The sequence below is a fragment of the Balaenoptera ricei genome, chromosome 11, assembly GCF_028023285.1.
Source record: "Balaenoptera ricei isolate mBalRic1 chromosome 11, mBalRic1.hap2, whole genome shotgun sequence".
Lineage (NCBI taxonomy): Eukaryota > Metazoa > Chordata > Mammalia > Artiodactyla > Balaenopteridae > Balaenoptera > Balaenoptera ricei.
The window spans coordinates 71,704,263-71,724,062 of record NC_082649.1 but is presented as its reverse complement, the minus strand read 5'-3'; the positions used below and the strand labels follow the sequence as shown (position 1 = coordinate 71,724,062).

The 19,800-nt window shown below is 48.9% G+C and overlaps 1 protein-coding gene across 2 annotated transcripts in view; it reads right to left on the bottom strand.

Annotated features, from left to right (window-relative positions):
- The window catches only part of CACNA1D (calcium voltage-gated channel subunit alpha1 D), a 320,181-nt gene that overhangs the window by 64,230 nt on the left and 236,151 nt on the right, over positions 1–19,800 (bottom strand). For both annotated transcript variants that reach the window (XM_059939925.1, XM_059939926.1), the window contains 11 exons: positions 18,672–18,897; positions 18,334–18,541; positions 15,889–16,009; positions 13,068–13,182; positions 12,498–12,567; positions 11,567–11,633; positions 10,675–10,822; positions 8,392–8,521; positions 5,096–5,155; positions 2,306–2,412; positions 729–816 (listed from right to left, as the gene is read on the bottom strand). In XM_059939925.1, coding sequence (XP_059795908.1) covers positions 729–816; positions 2,306–2,412; positions 5,096–5,155; positions 8,392–8,521; positions 10,675–10,822; positions 11,567–11,633; positions 12,498–12,567; positions 13,068–13,182; positions 15,889–16,009; positions 18,334–18,541; positions 18,672–18,897 — 1,340 coding nt within the window. The remainder of the gene's footprint in view (positions 1–728; positions 817–2,305; positions 2,413–5,095; positions 5,156–8,391; positions 8,522–10,674; positions 10,823–11,566; positions 11,634–12,497; positions 12,568–13,067; positions 13,183–15,888; positions 16,010–18,333; positions 18,542–18,671; positions 18,898–19,800) is intronic.

Genomic DNA, 19,800 nt, shown 5'->3' with positions numbered 1-19,800 from the left:
ATTTTCTAGGATTGTATGCATTTTTATATTATTTGCCTACCTGACAGTCCCTTATGCTTCGTTTTTCAGGTAGTTATCTATGGAGTTACCCCCAGTGCATTATGGCCACCTGGGAGGAACGCCCTGTAAGCAGGTCCCTCCTTGGCTTCCTCCAAAGCAGTGAGCTCAGTCAGAAGAAATGCCATGGGGTACAGCACTGCCTGGCACACAGGCCCACAGGGCCCTGTACCCCGTAAGACGACTGAGGAAAATGTAAACCCTCTGGCCTTTTGTACACACTGCACAAGAATAGATTTAAAGACTAAAAGAAACCCAAAGGAATACTATTAATAATGAAAAAAATAGTGAAGTGTGAACAGTAATCAAATAAAGAAAAACATGTTAAATTAACAAAAAATTTTAAAAATAGTAACTTTTTTTCATGGAAAGGCATTTTATTTTATATATAGCAGTGTGTGCATGTCAATCCCAAACTCCCAATCTATCCCTCCCCTTACCCTTCCCCCCCTGGTAACCATAAGATCGTTCTCTGAGTCTGTGAGTAAAATAATAACTTGAAAAACACTACCAGCACTTAGCAGAGGCAGCTTCATTGGTTAGAAATGTTCTTTTCAAAGGCAAAGCCCACTGGAAAATCCATCAGGCCTCAACTCAGTCCCGGCCCAGAAAAATCAGTGATGACAGCTAACCCCAACCGAAGCCAGCCCAGCCTGGAGAGGAATCCAAACCTTAAGTCCTTTTGCTCTGTTGATTGCCCTGAGCGGTCTCAGGACCCGTAAGACTCTCAGGATCTTCACAACAGAGATGGCACTGGATCTAAGGGAGAGAGCAGAGGAAAGCAAGCCAGCAGAGTGCATTACAGCGAGTAAAATACTGCGAGATGATTTCACTTTAGTACAACTATGGTGGGTCCACGTGCAGCAGGGCTAATCTCTCCCCACGGCCCACACACGAGGATGCGTCTCCTCCTCCCGGTCCACGCTCCATGGCACCTCCTAAGCCAGGCCCCCCGCACTCTCAGAGACCCTGACAGGCACACAACTAATGCAGCAGAGACACAACTTAGGAGTTTGCTTTATTCTTTCTACCTGATGTAAACGCTAGGCAGTACTTGGCTGAGTTGCGTTGGTTTGGTTGGTTTTCTAAGTTTGGAGGCCTGCTGCAGTGCCCTGGTGCTGGGCTTCTCTGGCCTTCAAGGAGTCCGCTGTTGGGCGGGAGAGATGGGCAACCGCAAGCCAGCGTGTAGGTGTGACAACAGAGGGAAGGCAGCCAGGGGAACACACCTTGGGGAGTCTGGGAAGGCCCCATAGAGGTGATATCAGGTGAGTCCCAAGTGGGTATGGGGTTAGCATATGGGGGGGGGGCAGCTGGAGAGCGCAGGCACAGCTGCGAGCTTACAGGCGTTACAAAGATACTCATGAGAATGCCCTTCCAAGTTGTGACTACATGGTTCCCTCTCACTGGGTACTGATGGGAGGTGAGGAAGAGGATTTTAACACAGGGCAGTTTCAGGCAGGGGTCCTCCCCCTTCTGAGGGGGATAGAGCCTCTCATTTCCCTTTAGTTCAGAGGCCATGTGCACACACGTGCTCTCATATGGGGGGCACTGATGGTCAGCACCTGAGCAGAGGTGCTTCAGAGTCAGCAGGAAAGCAAGGCCACCCCTGGACGCTCCCACTGGAGCCTCTGCCCCAAACCCCCAGGTACAGCAGGCAGGCAGTGTACAGCTGGGGCTGTTCCCCACCAGAAATCTCTCAATGCCATGGAAAGGTCCTGGGGCTCTGACTTGCAGCTTTGGCCCCTTCTAGCTAAAAATTTTAGATGCCGAAAGAAAAGGGTCGTAGCAGCTGATTTATCCTGGAGAGGAAGGGAAGCCTTCAATATCCAAGCTGGAAAGGCCTGAGAGGTCACCTCGTCCAACCCCTCCTGTATAGAGGGGGAACCGAGATCCTGGGAGAGGAGCCCCCGCCGGCCCCGGGCCCTGGACCAGCCCCTGGAGAACCCAGACTAGAGTCCAGCTGCCCTCCCTCCTAGTCTAGACTTCTTTCACCCTCTTTTGAAAAAAATATCACAGAGAATAATGAGCACAACCCAGCAGAGGGCATAAAAAGAAAAACAGAAACACAAGAAAGCATGAGTTGTCCCAATGCTTTCTGGCATGGGCACAAATTAAGCTTTCCCAGATAACCGAATGCCATAATTAAAATGACGCCTAGGCTTTATGAATTATGTTAAGATTCCTCACATAGAACTTCCTGCCCAACAGTCCTGTACACACACGTTCACACACGCCCCAGAATACTTACTGGATCCCAAATGACACCAGAGACACCCCAACAACCAGCATATCCAGTAAGTTGAAGTAGTTCCTGCAGAAAGCCCCTTTGTGGAGGAAAGCTCCAAAAGTCGTCATCTATAAGCAGAATCATGAGTGATTTAGTGTTTTGTTTTTTCTCTCTACAGAGGAAAAGAAACCTGGGCTCTTTACAAAAGCTTGAGCAAAGTATGACTCTATGAACAAGTGTGCATTAGGAAGCCAGAAATGTAAACCAACAGGGCAGAGCAACTGAATGCTTTGTTCAAAAATGGAAAAGGGGCAGCTGATTTCCTATACATTTTAAAAGAAGAGAGCAATTATTTCACTGGACATTATTACAGTGAAAACAAATTTCAATTATGAATATATCGTTGGCATGTCCAAAGGCTCTGTCTCAGCAGAGAGTCCACTTGACCAGGCTTGTCAGGATGTAATCGCTGCCCAGACAACCTGGCTTCCCCACAAAACGCCATTCCGGCCCTTCTGAGACCCCAGCAGAGCCCACATTGCTCCAACCCAGACTTCCCAAGTGGGGCTAGAAGTGCCCGAGCCCCGGGCTCACATGCTCCGTTGATATAGAAACTTGCATGGTTTTCCCAGGCCCCATATTGCTCCTAACAGCCCTTAGTGATGCACCCATTTTAGAGGCTCCTCCAAGTCCAGCTACTCTAGCATGTGCCAGGTGTGGCTCAGAAGCCGTCACCTGCTAAGTCACGTCACCTGCTAAGTCACGTCACCTGCTAAGTCACAGACCTGAGTGCCCGGAGCCCACACCGCAGGTTCCCCACTGAGCTTCTTGAATACGGAGCTTAGTGAGGAAGTGCTCCAGAATAAAAACTGCAAAATACATGGAGTTACTGCTTCTTTAAAAAAACAGATGGGAGAAGTTTCAGATAAGTACAGGAGAGCAGAGGCAGAGCTGGGAGCTAATTATACTGGCCCATATGGAACTGCCAATAATTAACCCTCTTTAACCTACCAAAAAAAGGCCACTTCAAATGGTTTAACCCAGTATCCAAACAGCCTTCCAAATCCTCCCCAGGCCACCAGGAACCACCCTTTCGATGTCAGCTGCTTCTCAAAGATTCTGCATTTTCTGAATCTTTCTTGTTTTAGCTCATTTTCCACTCTATGAGATACTTTCAAAACGAGGATTGATTTGGAAGATTTAAGTCACTGAGGCAAATATATAGAAATTGAAAAGCAATAATTGTGGGGTTTTTTTTCTTTTAAATAAACCTGTGTCTCTTTGCCCTGAAGCCCAAGAGGAACTAAATGCACTGAACAACTTAAAAATGTGGAAAGTAAAACCTCAATTAACCAGGCTAACAGGCTAAAGATAACATTTTCCTGTTCAGTTTGAGGAGAAGGCAAATTGCCAAAAAAAAAAAAGCAGCTCAGGATGAAGCAGAGGCCAGGTGAGCGTCCTTGCACCCCACGCCCTGTGCCTTTTGCACCAATGCCCATCACCGCGGAGACAGAGGTAGAATCTGCTCTCTGACCCAGGCAGCATCTCACTTAGGACAACCGTCAACCAAATTTACTGGCCTAAAGGCAGGAAAATGAACTCAAATGCCTAGAAGATTTTTAACAAGGGTTTAAACAGAGGTTGGTTGGTTGGTTTTTTGGTTTTCATTAACCAAAAAAAAAAAAAAAAAAGAGAGAGAGAGAAAATAACTAAGTACCCTATTGCCTGGAATGTTAACTGAGGTTTCATTTGACAGAAGATTTTGTGAAGAGCCCAAGTTCCACGGTACATTAAAATACATTTTTTTTTTCTTTGTTTGTCCTGAGATGCACACACAAAAACCCCAACATGGTTTAAAGAAACTGTGGTTCCAAGACCTCATTCCCCAGCTTGTCTCTCCACTAGCAGATGACTGCCCTGACAGTTGTCCCAGGCCACGTTGTCCCAGTACTGCGAGGACGCATGCCCCTCAGCAAGTCTGGGGTTCTGGGCTCTCTGCTGTGGCTCTCCAGACCTCTGAGTACATAGGAACGAGCTCTCCCCAGGGTGGCCTTCACAACCAGTACACAAACCACATGCAGCAATGGCAACTGGCAACTCATGCATGGGCAGCACATTCCGGGCCCCCTGTCCAGGGGGTGCTCTGTTCGTTTGTGTAAATGTAAGCCCATCCATTAAAACAGATATATCTTAACACAAAGAGACCCACATTATCTTGCAAATCCTGTTGCAAGAAAATAGTGTGTTACTCTTTTAGGGCACTGAAAACACAATGCAGTCAAAGAAATGAGAAGAGAGACATTCCCTTCGCAGGAGAAATGCTTTTCCTCTGACTTTGATGTCAAGAAGGGTGGAAGAAAGTTCACACACAGTGTTGTATCTGTTATCAGTTGACACATTTCAGAGGACATTAAAAAAGGAGCAAAATATAATTTCCAATCACTATTAGGAAGCCAAAGTAGCTCCTACATGCATTCAAAGGTTAAAAAGAAACAGCAAAAACAAGTTGAATGGTTACAGGAAAAAAATCCTTTGGTTAAAAAAAAAAAAAAAAGCGGAGCTTGATCACAGAGGACAAAAACTGAAAATAGCCAAAAGCACGTCACGCGTCTTGGCCGTGTGTCACACACAGGAGCAGGCCCCTGAAACACACTCCTGTGGCACCTGTTACCTTCAAAACGATCTCAAATGCAAAAGTACCAGTGAAGACATAATCTGCATAACCTAGCATCTGGAAGGTAAACAAAGAATTGCCACCGTTATTGCTACCGCTGCTTTAGAGTATGCGAGGATCAATGAAAAAGCCATTACCTTTAACAGGATTTCAACAGTAAAGATGGCTGTGAAAGCATAGTCAAAGTAACCCAGTATCTGCAAGGCACAACACGTGGAGATGAGAAAAAGGCATCCGGACAAACCCCGACAGCTACACGCCCACAAGCGGTCAGAGACCCGTTCTCCCGGGATATGCCTGCCACCCTGGAGGAAAGTGCAGAGATGCTCAAAGGGCCCCACCTTGGTCCAACCAAGAGCTTTGGGGATACTTACCTCCTGTAACCACTCCTGCTGACACCTCTCCACACCCCCCCCCACCCCAGCCTCGTGTTCTGGGCAGACAGAGGCTCACTTATGAAAGCACTATGCTGGTAAGTAACTTGTGGCACCAGATAAATCAGTCTCACACACATTTTAGATTTTTAACTGCCTTTTTGGTAGAATGAAATATGCTGTCATTCAGCTGAACTTTGGATTGGAGGGAAAATGTAAACAAAGGTATTAGTGGCACCAAAAGGGGCCACGTGTCCCCTCCAATTCCAGCCCATTCAATCAGGGAGCAAACACCCTTCCCCCACCGATGTGCCGGACTGGAGAAATCTGCAAGGAAGAGTTTCACTTATCATCTTCCTCCTGCCCGCTGCTCTGAATCTAACACCGCTCTCTCTCTCAAGGCAGGTGTTTTCCTTGCTGGGCCCATTCAAAGAACGGACTGACTTGGCCTCTGAATGATGGTCCAGCCCACTTTATCAGCATTCCTGAGAATACTGTCTACTTTCCAACCAGTGGAGTCCTGCTAACCCTTTCTGGGGTCCCTGCTTCTCCTCAGGGCGGACAGGTGGGCAGCAGTGGGCCTGACTAAGGCTGCCCACAGGGAATCCTCAGCCACAAACACAGCAGCCGAGACTCTGCCACTGGAAGAGGCCGTCTTGGCTGCTTATCTGCATGACAACTGGGCTCTGTGGTTTGGGGGAACTGAAGAGAGCGGCCCTGGAAGATAACCCATGGAGCCCACCCAGGCCAACTCCGTTCATTTCACAGATGTGGATGCTGAGAACAGGGGCAGCTGCTCAGGCCACGCGGCCAGTCTCTGCGTCGCTGAGCGGGAAGCCAGGTCTCCGATATGCCAGTCAAGAGCCACGGGCCCTGCTGTGTCCGTGTGGGACCCACCCCAGGGGAGTCCTTACTACTGTTACACTAAGGAGAGGACCTCTGTTTCAAAGGCAGCCCTCCTCGCTGAAGTTCTCTCTCTTCAGACAGTATTATTCATTTTCCAAACTGTTTCCATTTGGGGATGTATAAATTTTGCTGGAACCCTTCTGTGTATCTGTGCTTCTGGCCAGGCAATGAAAGGTCTTTCTCAGTACACTACCAAGGCTGCCCACGGGGGACCCTGCCCCCCCTCCTTAGCCCCTCCGAGGTCGCAGCAGGGCTGTGCCTGCTGAAAGCACATGGGTAGCCAAGAATGACACAGCTGCCGACAAGCCAACAGCTCAGCCTGGTACCCGGGGTCAAAGCTCTTGGACTCAGGTTGTTCTTTCCTCACTCTGCCTCCTTTCTCTTTTTCACTAATGAATCAGCTAAGGTTTAAAAAAAAAAAAAAGCACTGCATGATATTAGTTATATGACGTATCTAAAGTAGTGAAACTTGCAGAGAGAAAGCAGAAGGGCAGCTGTCAGGGGCTGGGGGAGGTGGACATGGGTAAAGTTTCTGTCACACAAGGTGAGTGAGTTCCAGAGATCTGCCATCCAACATGGTGCCCAAGGTTAAGGATACTGTCTTGTATCCTTAAAATTTTGTCAAGGAAAATCTCATGTTAAGCGTTCTGACTACGGTCAAATAAAAACACTGTGGTATTTTAAAAGCAAGACACACATACATATGTACATCTATTAAAAAAGAACAATAACATTCTTGGGAAAAGTGGCAGGGAAATAAACCCATGGGGAAGTAATTACAATAAAAAATTAGAACATGAGGCCCACATGTAAATGAACTCTTTGTCTATCTGTGTTCTAGGACTAGCTTCTGACCTAGTCCATCACATAATGGTATTTGTTTCCCAAACAGCTTTTCCCCCGTGTGTCTCATCTTTAGGATGGAACCAGTGACACTGAGGGCCTTGTTCCATCTGAGTGTTGAGACAGCCTCGAGAATCTTAACAAAAGCCCTAACCTCTGAGTACAGACTGAGACAGGCTCAGGGCCTTCATCTTTACATCACCCACACATGTTTTGAGGGGAAGATCTTTTAATCTTCGTATCAGGGTGCCCGAGTTTCAGCAATCTGATAGATTGGGTTTGCCAGGCTTCAAACCAAGAGCACTGGAAATGAAAAGACAGCACAGGGCTTGGTTGTCACAACTGAAATCGTGGGACACTGATCTGGTGATTTGTCTAAATACACAAATCTCTAAAAATCTGTTGTACAGAAAGAGGTACCAACCAGGCAAGGCAGCGACCCCTGACGGCCTCGCACACTTGCGGGCCTCCCTCCCCGGGCAGCTTTCTGGGCGATCATCCGAAACTGCGCTATGGTATTGAGGCCGGGCGGTCAACAGGCTACCGTCCTCTGAAGCTGTCTCGCCTCTGGACTGTTCTCAGTGCTGACAGCTGACCTGCTGAGACTGAACTGCTCAGGCAGGAACTGATTTAGGTACCAGTCTCTGCCCAACATCGATGCTGGGGAAGGGAGCCAGCCCTAAATTATGAAACTGATTACAAAAACGAGACTAAACCCTCTGCTTGTCTTCTTTGTAAAGCCACCTCCTGCCCCAAACTAACCAAAACTTAGTTCTTCTCCACTGAACCCTTCAGGTCCACATCTGTCATCTCCCTAACTTGTATTTCTTGTCAGTAACAGAACCAAGTAGCTTTGTGCATTTAAGTCTTCCTGCCAACCCTACATAAGAGCTCCCGGGCACGTGACACACCTGGTTTCAATTTTCCTTTCTCTCCTGCTGGATGCTGCCACCAGGTGGGAATCTCAAAATAGGTGTGCATGTGAATTGGACCAGGGAGGGGGAAAGAGGGACCAAAATGTTGGCAGCGAGGAACGGAGAAGTAGAGAAGCGGAGCCCCTGAAAATACTCAGTTATTGCAGAATATTTGAAACGAGGTGTAAAATATACGATTCAATAAAGGTTTGTGCCCGTAAAACAAAACCCCTCTGGCACTGACAAACCTGAAAGAAAATGCCTACAGGTGAACAAGAGGCCCACTTGAGCTTTTGCCCTCACAGCCCCTGCGGACCCTGCGCGGACGCGGCCTCTGCCCGAGAGCTCAGCGCCGACCCGGGGAGCCCCGCCCTGCCGTCCTCGCTGGGGGCTTACAGTGTTCCGGAAGGAGTGGCTGCGGATGGGGTCCTCGGCGGCGAGGGCAGCGCTGCTCAGCATGATGAAGACGAGGATAAGGTTGGTGAAGATGTGGTGGTTGATGAGCTTGTGGCAGCCCACGCGGATCCTGCAGGGAAAGCCGCCGCATGGACGCAGCCCCAGAAGGGCCCGGGCGCTCGGCACACTAGGGCCTCTCCGCGGCGACGAACCAGGTGGAGGACAGCTGTCCCTGTGCCGTCCAAGCCCCCACCCAGCAAACGGACCCACCGGACCATCAGCCCCTGGAAACCCCAGGACGGCAGACCCCAAGTGCTCTGTATGAACACGCCGCAGAGACCATTTACTGAGTCCTTAAAAGTGTGGACACCGTCCTTCTGAAGGTGAAGAAACTGAGGCTTCAGCCTGTGAAAGAACTTTCTTAAGGTGACCCAGCTATGGGAATTGCCCGGCGGTCCGGTGGTTAGGACTCTATGATCTCACTGCCGAGGGCCCAGGTGTGATCCCTGGTCAGGGACCTAAAATCCCACAAGCCGAGCGGTGTGGCCAAAAAAAAAAAAAAGGTGACCCAGACAGTAGGGACTAGGGGCAGAATTCCAATCCAGGTCTGAGGGTGACATAGCCCCACCATAACGTGAAGCCCAGCTGCTCCCTTTCCCTGCCTTGGAACAGAGACCGAGGTCAGAGCTCATCCCAACAGCTCACAAAGAATGGGAGCAATCCCAGCAGTTGGGCTGTATCAAAACATGACCACAGTAAGTGAGGCTTGGTGGAATCTCCTGTTATGTGGAGATTCTGTCATAAGTGCTATTTTTGCGGGGAGGAGGGGTAGTCGACCCACAACAAGTACTTCTGAGAAAGTCAAGTGGAAGTTACACCATCACGCAAGAATCTTAGAAGGATGCCACTGCACGTGCTCAGCGCCCCCAGCCCTGGCTCTCACGACGGCGCCACAGGCCATCAGAGCCTTTCCTGATGCCCCTGATGTCCCACGGGCTAGTTAGTGCAGTTAGTGCCTGACTTCCCTTAGCCTCGATATTTGACTTCAGAATTTAAAGTTGGTTTTTTTTTTTTGTTTTTTTTGGTCTATAGAATACATGTAGGTTTTCCTTTGAAATGTTTTTTTCACTTTAAAAACTGGAGTCCACTTTATATGAAGGTGACCCCTTGCTTCAAATCTTCCCTTTTGGGGCTGCTTAATGCTGGGATGTGGTCCCTGGAGGGCCTGCAAGCCATCAGCAGCTAGGGAAGGCCTTCCAGTGCTGTGAGGGCAAGAGTGCTCAAAGCTTTGGGGGAAAATCAATCCATTCCTCCAATACAGGCAGACGCAATGAGCTGCAGATGTCAGTGAGTCGGCTGAATAACTTTTTAAAAGAGATACCCAAACTGTCAACGGTGATGAGTGATAAAGACTACCATCCAGTCTTCAAGTCTGTAAGACTGCAGCCCCCCTTGCTTCCCACCTATGTCTCCCTGGAGCCTGTGAATTTATAGAGTTCTTCGCTGACAGCCCAGAACTGCTTCTGCAATTCTAGAAACCTTTCCAGGAGCCATCGATTCCGCCCCGGCATTTCACTCCCTCCCAGATCATTTAAAACCTAGAAACCAGCTAGTAAATACACATCTTCCTCTTACAGTACTTGTGAGTAATTACCATGTTCCTGGTGAGCACCTGATCATTTTAACAAGAGAAATGCATTTTAAGCAGGATATCAGGGAGCTGAACTGAATAGCTACCATCTATACAATATCACTGAGCGATTATTACTTTATCACCATCAAACTCAATAGGGAAAAGTAATCAACTAAACTGGATCTCTGGGTGAAGATACGCTGCAGAAGTTGGTCAAAATCCTCATCCCCCACAGCATCTTAACAGAAGGCCCCCTCGTGAAGAAAGGGTCCTTTGGATGGAACACACTTCACAGGTGACGACTCACGGCACACCAGAGCTGTGGGCTCTGACCGAGCCACAGTGTTGCACCACTGCTGCCCCAGTGCAGGGGTTGGGGGGAGGAGAACCTGGAACAGCACTTCTCCCAGGACCTGGTCACACCCCTAAGCCCCTGGTCCAGGCACAGGAAGGCTAGGAAGAGATGAACAGAGGGCAAAGGCAAGGCTGGAGCAGGACAGGGGTCCGAGGGGGCCTGGGGGCTCTGACGCTCAGGTGCAGAAAGGGACTGAGAACCATCTTCCCTCACCCCATCCCCAGCCACCCCTCAAGCAACCTGTAGGGTCCTGGGGGAGACGGGGCAGCCGCGCAACTAGAAAGGGGATATTTACGGGTTGGTCTTGCTAAGAATGAAGAAAGCGCTCCCTTCGGGGATGGGGGTGATTTTCTCTTTCATGTTCAACTCAGAGATTCTGCGAGGACGGGGGCCAGCAGGAACCTCGGGTTCATCCTCTTCCTCCTCCTCTTCCTCTTCACCTACTTTAAAGGAGACACTTTTTTTTAGGCATGAAATAAACAAAGACTGCATTTGGGTTTCGATGGTCATCCTCAATTTCACATGAATATTTGGCTTAAACTTTAACATCATCTATCAGCTTACATTAATCAAAACCCTTCCAAATCCGAACGGAGAGTATGTGGGGGTGGAGAGAGGCTGAGAAGCGGCCCGTCTGGTGAGCATGCATAGCTGTGGGAATGAGGCCCCAGCAGTTTAAGATCTGAGCGAAGGTGAAGGTGGCAGCTGTGGGATTCTCACTGCCCATCCCCCCAGCACCTTGCTGCTTCCCCAGCAAGCCCCATGCTCTGCTTCAGCCTGAAAAACTGTGTGGGGTTTCAAATCACACAAAGGCCCCCAGGCTCCCTGACTCCACGGTCCCTCCCACGCCAGCCAGTAAAGGCCCCAGTCGAGGTGGAAGTATCAGGTGAGTGTTGATAACTGGCCGTCTCCTAGAGAGACGTCCCAGCCCAGTGTGGGCTTGCCCTGCTCCACCTACGCGTTCTCTCCCCGCCCCCTGGAGCCTAGGTTACATAAGCCGCCTGCAACCACGAGAAAAACAGAGCTAACCGGCCCACGAGGGGACTGCACCCGTGGCCTCGGCGGCCTCGGCAGCCCCGCGTGTGCCCAGCTGGGCCAGCCAGCCGCAGACTCAGCCGCTGATCAGAGTGAGAGCAAAGACACATGGCTCATGCGCTGAGAGCCTGTCTCTGGCCTCCGCCACGTACCTGGCACATCACAAGGCGGGTAGGGGTCCTTGTCCTCATCCTCTTCTCGGTAGTCATCGATGGTGACCTGGGAAGACAGAGAGGTCTTGGGAGGAACGGAGACTGACTTAAATGTACTTGAGAGGGGCAAGTAAAGGCTCAACCCTGCGGTTCAGCACGGGGCAGAGGAGTTGTCTCCAGAGCGTGCGCTGTACGTAAGTGTGTCGGGACAGCAGGTGCCCCCAGCTGGTGACTCTGCCGAAAACAGAAGGTCTGAGGGCAGATGAGGAGCAAACTGGTGTGACCCCTGCCCAGCCATGGACAGCCAGCCCCACCCATGCCTCTTCCTCTCCCAACACTGGCACCCACGCTACGTGAGAACTGCCTTACAGATTCCTGCCGCCCCGCCAGACTGAGAGCCCCACGCATGCAGGGACCTCGCTGGTCTTGGCCATTTCCGATCCCCAGTAGCTGACACACAGTCACCACTCAAAAAGTCTTTACTGACTCACTGAATAAATGAACAAATTAATGAAAAATCCAGAGCTGACACGGTGCACGAAGTTTCACAGTAGGGCCCTGAGCGCCCAGACCCTCTGATCCTGAGACACCCACGCACTGGGGACAGACATCTTTCAGCAATCCTTGATTTTAATCCCCACTGAGAAGATACTGACGCAGGTCAGGCCTGACCACATCATTCCAATCAAGAAAAAATAAGCGGTCAGACCAGTTCAGTATGCATCATACCAGCTCTCTGGTGAAATACTGTTAACAACCAGCTAAGTGCCTTAATTCACTCAGACACCCCTGGAAAGCCAGTGTCTATGACGGGGCGCCACACTTTCACTACTCCAAAATATCACACACAACGCTGTCACGGTGTAAAGGGTACATTTATGGTGATATCAACAGAATCATTTTGAAACAAAGTGGAGAATGTAACATCTACCTTGTTGTCACTGTTGGCTATCTGGTTGACTTCTGGTTTGTTGTTCTTTTTATTTTCCAGGCTTTCTTTTCTACAGAGAAGAGAAGAGAACAAAAAAAAACCAAGTAACCATACTGCTTTGTATAAAAAAGCTAATCAGGATTCTGAATCAACAGTGGCCCAGTGAAGGACAGAAATTAATTGGAAACAACCCTAATAGCAAGAACATAGCACAACCCACACCCAGAGCTTCCTGTTCACCTCACTGCACTGGATTCATTACACAGATCATCTTATTAAAATTCTCGTCCAAGACCTAATCAGCATGGAATGCATCATTTATTTTATGACGCCAAAATTAACTGCAGTGATTCGTTAAGCATGGGGACGTGTGACTCCTACTCTCAGCTCCGAGGGGATGAGAGCCAAGGGCCTGGGTTCTGCCCAAGAGTCCAGCCTCTTTGGTCGGCCCCACAGGACCAGCCAGGATCCCCACAGCTACTGTGCAGCCGGGTGCCCCCCAGGCCCCACCTGCGGATGGCTCCCCAGGTCAAACCCCTCCGCCAGCCGCCCAGGTGAAAATGGGGTTACCTGGCAATCTTCTTCCTTTCCTTTTCTTCAGCTTCCTCTTTCTGAGCGGTATTCAAACTTTCAGCATCAGCCAAATTGTCTACAGCAATGGCCAAGAAGACATTCAGTAGAATATCTAATTTGAAAATGTTAAGGATGCAACACGGTTCTAAGTGCAGCTACACATGGTCAGTAATGGCAATGAAACACCCCCGTGTTCAGGAGGCTGGTGACAGGTAACTGTCCCCTAGTGCTATGTTCACTTGGTAAAGCTAGGAGACCAGAGTCCCATTTTTTATCAAAAAGAACTAGAACCTGTAGAAGATAAGCTGGCCAAAAACAAAATTAAGATTCACCAAAACCCATGAAAACCTACGAACGCCAACATTCCTCTTCGTGTGTGTGCATGTATGTGCTTGTGCACATGTGTCTACACATCTAGGTGTCTATGGCTATGACACACATTGCATAAAACAATCTATAACATAAGGGTGTTATTTTTATGCATTTTGCATTTCGCTTTATGCATTTTGTTTTCTTTTAAAACACTCACACCCACAACATATCTATCTGGGGCGTCCTTTCCAAATAAGACCCTGTAAAGGCTACACATTATTCAAATGATGATCCCATCGCACAAGGCAGCCTGAGCCTTTCTTATTTGAAATGACCTTCTGAGTCTGTGAATACCTCGTGCATTCATTCATTCCACAAACACTGACTGACTCCAGCACGCCTGCCTTATTGCCCGATGGCTCTGGACTGCTCCTCTGCATTGTCCCCCGGTGGCTGTTATCTTAGACTATTGTGGTTGAATTTCATTTTTGCAAATAGTAAAAAGTTAGGTGACTGAACAAGTTATCAGGTTTTTGGCTCTTACTATAATGTTCTATGTGTGGTTTCCTTGAATGACTGAAAAAAATATCCTGAATAAGGCTCCCAAATCAGACGATGCCTGTTTCTTACTTGTTAGCAGTTAAGTACATTTTGGAGAAGCACAGGGATCAGAGGGCAATAAATAGGTCAAGACGACTCCCTTCTCTGACTGATGCTTCCCTCTGACATACCGCCACCTGCATGCAAGACAACGGGAGCCCAGGGACCCCGGCACAGGAGAGGCACAGCACGGTCCCACATGCCCTCCACAATCTGAACTCTCAGGTGGATTGCTGAACATGTCAACAAACATAACCTAACAAGGCGCTGATAATGAGCAGGCTTCCAGGGGATGTCATGCTTGACCTATTCAAGTCTTTAAGGAGGATAGAAATGTGAGTGGATTCTGTGAAGACTTTCAAAACACCTTTGATACAGTAGGATTATTTTTTAAACAGAGTGGCAAGGAGCCTGGGGAAGCAGTCTGTCCTGGGCTGGGCGATGGCTTGGCAACACGAGCTCTCCTCTGACGGACGTGGGGTAATCATGGCTCAGAAAACGATTAGTGCTGGGAATAACTGCACTGAGAATCCCTACTAATGATTGCAACTAAGAAATACTGCATCTCTAGTCTTACAATGACACTAGATTCTTTTAGGTAGTAGAAAGAAAATGCAGAGTAATAAACCACAGGAAAATCTTACAAGTTTGTAACAGCTGGTTTCCAAGAGCAAATACCCATTATCTGTTTTTAGAAGCATTACCCACCAGACTCTCCTAAACAGTGGTGTGCTGTGGAATCTATTTGAAAACGTCTGTCAAGCACCTCTGACATGCCAGGCACCGTTCTGGGTGCTGGGGACATGGGAGGAAACAGGACAGACTGGAGTCCAAGCTCCCAAGTAGCATCTATTCTAGTTGGGGGGGGGGGACAGAACATAAACTACTTAAGGATTTCAGAGAGTGAGACATGTACTACAAAGAAAACACAATATCTAACTGGAAAGTGGCCAGGGAATACTTCTCTGCAGATTAGGGCCAGTATATGGCTGTGGCCTAAAGAATTAATCACGAGGAGAGCAGAAAAAGAAAATACTGATCATTCATTTAACAAACACTGACCAAGGGCTGTGTGTGCATGACCCTGTGGTGTAAGCCACGAGACATGTGAATACAAAAAGAGATCGCTGACTCAAGAAGCGTCTCATCTAGTTGAGAAGATGGAGAAATGCCACCCTAAACTCCAGCAGGACCCACAGGCAGTAGGAGGCATATGCAGAGAGCCTGGCAGGAGAGCTGCCCTCTGGGCAGGCGGGCAGGGTGGTTCCCTGCAGCAGGGCTGTTGGAGCTGCATGAGAGACTCCTAGGATTTCTATGTGTTGAGAGAGGGACTTCCGTAGAATACACTGAAGAACAAAGCACTGTCCCCATAGGTTTGCACTGGGGTTTCCACCCTGAAGAAAATTCACTAACAAGCCAGAGAAGATGAAGGGGAAAACAGCTCAAGGGATGTTGTATGAAATTAAATTTGTTTTCCTCCTCTTAATCTGTCTTACCTCAATTTGATTACTAGCCAGCCAAAAGAACCTGGAAGCTAGAGGGACATTTTTCTTCCCTACACCCTCAAGGGTGATGGCACGGAGAACAACAGGGCTTTGCCCTAAGCCATCCCTTGGGACCTGTACAGGAGACGGGACGTCATGCCGAGTGGGTGACCACTGGTGCAGCCTACGTGCCGTCTCAGGCTCCCTCCCGTGGCTGCTGTCATTCCTCAAAGCCTAACTGAGACTCTGCTTCTCCTGTGCTGCCCTAGCAACAGCGAAAGAGGGCACAGGAGTGAGGTGAGGGCACTCACCTCCCCACCACAACGGATACCACCATCGCCACGGGGAAACTCAGAGAGGAAGACAGCAAACACGACACGGTCAACAAGGCGGCCCGGGTCAGCCTGAAGGCTGAAGGATACAGTTACCGCAAATGAAGAGGATGATGAAGTAGATGCAGACGATCATTCCCGAAGACGACGGGCCCCCGTACGCCATAATGCCATCGTACATCACAGCATTCCAGTCTTCACCTGTCAGAATCTAAGAAGCCAAAACTGGGATCAGCGGGCAGGTGGATTCACAGTTCCCCCGGTTCTCCCAGAGCTCCTGGGGGCTGCCCATGTCCGGTGTAACCTGCCTTTCACAGTTCAGTTTGCACTGAACAAATGCACCTGTTATCCTATAGTTTTTAAAATGTTATGCTTAATCACATAAATACATGAGTTAACTCTTCTGGTGAAAATAAAAGAGCATTCCATGTAAGACTTGTGTACCCTCTAACTACACCCCAGGCCACTCGGTCCCCTCCCCAGAAGCATGCTGTTGGTGTGTCTCTCCAGGACCTTTGTGCATTTAAACACGTGTATACATACCCAGAGAAAACAGGCTGTACAACCAAATAGAAATTTGGCAAATGGTTTGAAAAGGTAAAGCAATTCACAGAAAACGAACTATAAATGGCTCTTGCTCACATGAGAAGACATTCAACATCACTCCTGACAAGAGTAATATCAATTAAAACTACAATGAGATACCATTTCCATCTACCAGACTGGCAGTAATCAAAACGTCTGAACACTCACTATGGTGAAAGGGAGTTAGGCAACGGGCAGTCGCCACACCCCATCACTGGAGGATGAACTACCACAGCCTTGAAGAGAATACTTGGGCAAGAGTGTCAAAGTTAAAAATGGACACACACCCTTTAAACCAGCAATTCCACTCGGGGGAATTTATCCTAGAGACCTACTGTCACACATGTGCCCCATGGTGTATCTTCAAGGTCATTCACTCAGCCAAGACGAGACACAGTGGAATATTCATCAGCAGGGGACTAGACCCATGAATTCTGACACACCCACACCACAAAACATAGCAGCATTGAAAAGGAGGCAGCAGCTTTTTACGGACCAATAAAGAAGGTTCTTAAGGACACGTTAGGTGTTAAAAGGAAAGATGAAAAAAAGCACGTAGGATGAGCTACCATCTGTGCAAATTCATCTGTAGGTAGACAGGCAGGTAGGTATGTTTATTTACATCTGAGCGAATACACTGGGAGAATACCAAAGAATCTGCTTAATGGTGGTTGCCTCCAACAACGGGAAATTGGTGGCTGGGTGGGAGGGAGACTTGTCACTTTATATGCTTTTCTAACATTTGAATTTTGTGCCATGCACACGTACTACAAAAACCACCACCACCATGCAGGTTACTCTGAAAGTACCAAAAAAAAAAAAAAAATATATGACTCATCCACGGCCAAAAATTAAAACTGAGTTATATTACACTTTATTGCTATAGGCCAGGTCTAGAGCAGTGACAGTAATTCCATTCACTTCAAAATGTCCAAGTAGGAAAGAACCTTAGAGATCATTCCCTAGGCTCTCATTTTTCAGAAAATAGTGACTTTCCAAGGTCACAGAGCTGAGCACTGGAGGAGCCACCGTGGGACGTCCATGGCCACTGCCCCTCCTGCCAGGCCTCCCCCCTCTCCCGCAGGACTCGCTGCTGGCATCGCATGTGAAAAGCAACAAGGGCAGATGACGGCAACAAGGGTGCTGCGTGGCTTGTGGGATCTCAGTTTCCCGACCAGGGATGGAACCCACGCCCCCTGCAGTGGAAGCACGGAGTCCTAACCACTGGACCGCCAGGGAAGTCCCAGGCAGATGGGTCTTTTAAATCTACCTGCCAGGCTCTAAGGAAGGGCTTCAGCTCACAACACACAAGGTGGGGGTGTGGGACGCCGCAGCGTACAGCCAGGTGGGGTGGAGAGGCTGGGCCTCTGAGCGCGGGGCCACCTGTGAACCTCTGACACCGCTGCTCCCTTCTCAGCCCGGTGCCCGCAAAGGCCCCCGCAGCAGAGACGTCCTCAGAGTCTGTGTGTCCCCATTACATCACACGAGGGAGGACAACACAGGGCCAGAAAGCTGTCACAACTCCTTAATCACCCTGATTCCTCTGACTATACACCAAGGCATCAGGGCTTTAGAAGTCACTTCTCTGCATAAATCCATTATAACCAGGATTACAAAACTTGCCTGCCGTCAAAAATTAGCAAACGACAAGAAGAGGATTTTAGAGCCTATGTCACAGGAACCTCAGAAACCTCACACAATCAAACACAAATTTTGGGTTGATTATTTCATAATACAACTAGTGGTCTCACAAAAATGTGAAATCACAGCACATAGATCTGGAGTGAGATGCAAAACAAATGACTTAAATGGCACAAAATTAATCAGAGTGTTATTAGGGCAGAGATTACTAATACAATAACAATGGAGTGTTTTGTCTTATTGATTCGTGGACAGATGAGAAGGCAACCCCTAAGGTGCAGCCCAGGGAAAGGATGGCGGGGGACCCACCTGGAACACTGTTAGAAGCGCTTGAGGGAAATTATCAAAGGTGCTCCGCTTGGTTTGCGTTTCGTCAAAATTAAACTTGCCGCCGAACAGCTGCATCCCCAGCAAGGAAAAGATGATGATGAAGAGAAAAAGCAGAAGCAGCAGCGAAGCGATGGACTTCATGGAGTTTAACAAGGATGCCACCAAGTTGCTCAGGGAGGTCCAGTGCCTGCAAGTCAAGACAAGGGGGTGAGCCCAGAGCGCCACCTGGGATGGGGCAGAAGGTCCCCCAGGCGGGGACAGGGCTGACCACCACCCACGTTCAGAAAACACCTGCAGTGAGATGCGCACGTCCTCACCTGGTCACTTTGAAAATTCTCAAGAGCCGAACACAGCGAAACACAGAGATGCCCAGAGGAGACATGATTTCCAGTTCCACCAAGATCGTTTCAGTAATTCCTCCACACACCACGAAGCAATCAAACCGATTGAAAAGAGAGACGAAATATGCCTGGAGACCCAAGCTGTACATCTTTACAAGCATCTCGCAGGTGAACAGAGCCAAGAGGACTTTGTTGGCGATATCTAGAAAGACAAGGGGGCACACGTCCTCGGGATCTCATCATGGGAGTGGCTCTGACCTCCCCCCCCCACCTCCCTCTCACCAGCCACTGCCAGAAGTGCCCCAAGAACCTCTGCCCTTGTCTCTGCTCTTGCCCCAACTACAGAAATGCGGCATGAACATTCATGGTCTGCTTGTCTGTCAGGCTCTAGTCCTGCTTCTGGCTACTACCCAGACATGTGCCCCTTGGAGAAGTTCCTTGGTTTCTCTGGGCCTCAGTTTCACTGACTGTAAAATGGGGAGGGGCGTCTTACCACATAATCTCTGATACGTTCGAGCCCTGAAAGCCTACAATTCTGCATTTAGGCCATCATGTTGTTTTTGTTTGTTTGTCTCAATCAGTAACAGAAAAAAATCTGTCGGATCTTCCTTACAGCACCATGATCTAAGGAGCTGTTGCCTATCAAGGTCACTTCAGAAAATACCACCCAGCAGGCTGGAGAGTCAAACAGAAACAGGTTTGATTTGATGTCAGGCAGGGCTTCACAATGGCTCGAAACTGTTGAACTCAGAATGGGATGAGTTCCCGTACCACCCAGCTGGGGCATTCGAGGTAGATGAACAGCCACCGCTTGCCAAGAAAACTACAGAGGAAAATAAAGCTTCCAGTGGAGACGGGGAGAAGGGATTATGAGGTCCCTTCCAGCTGCCTGATTCCTTGATCCCAGGTTGTCACAGGGTTAAGACAATGAGCTGCTCTGGAATTATCAGCTTCAAGGTGCTTCACGCACCACACGGCACAGACCGCACGCCCTCTCCAGGTGCGCCCTGTGCTTGGTTCTGCCGCCTTCCAAGCTACTGCTCACTGGAAATGGTCCTGAATGCTACCCTATGTCCATCAGAAAAGACTAGACTGCAGTCAGCCA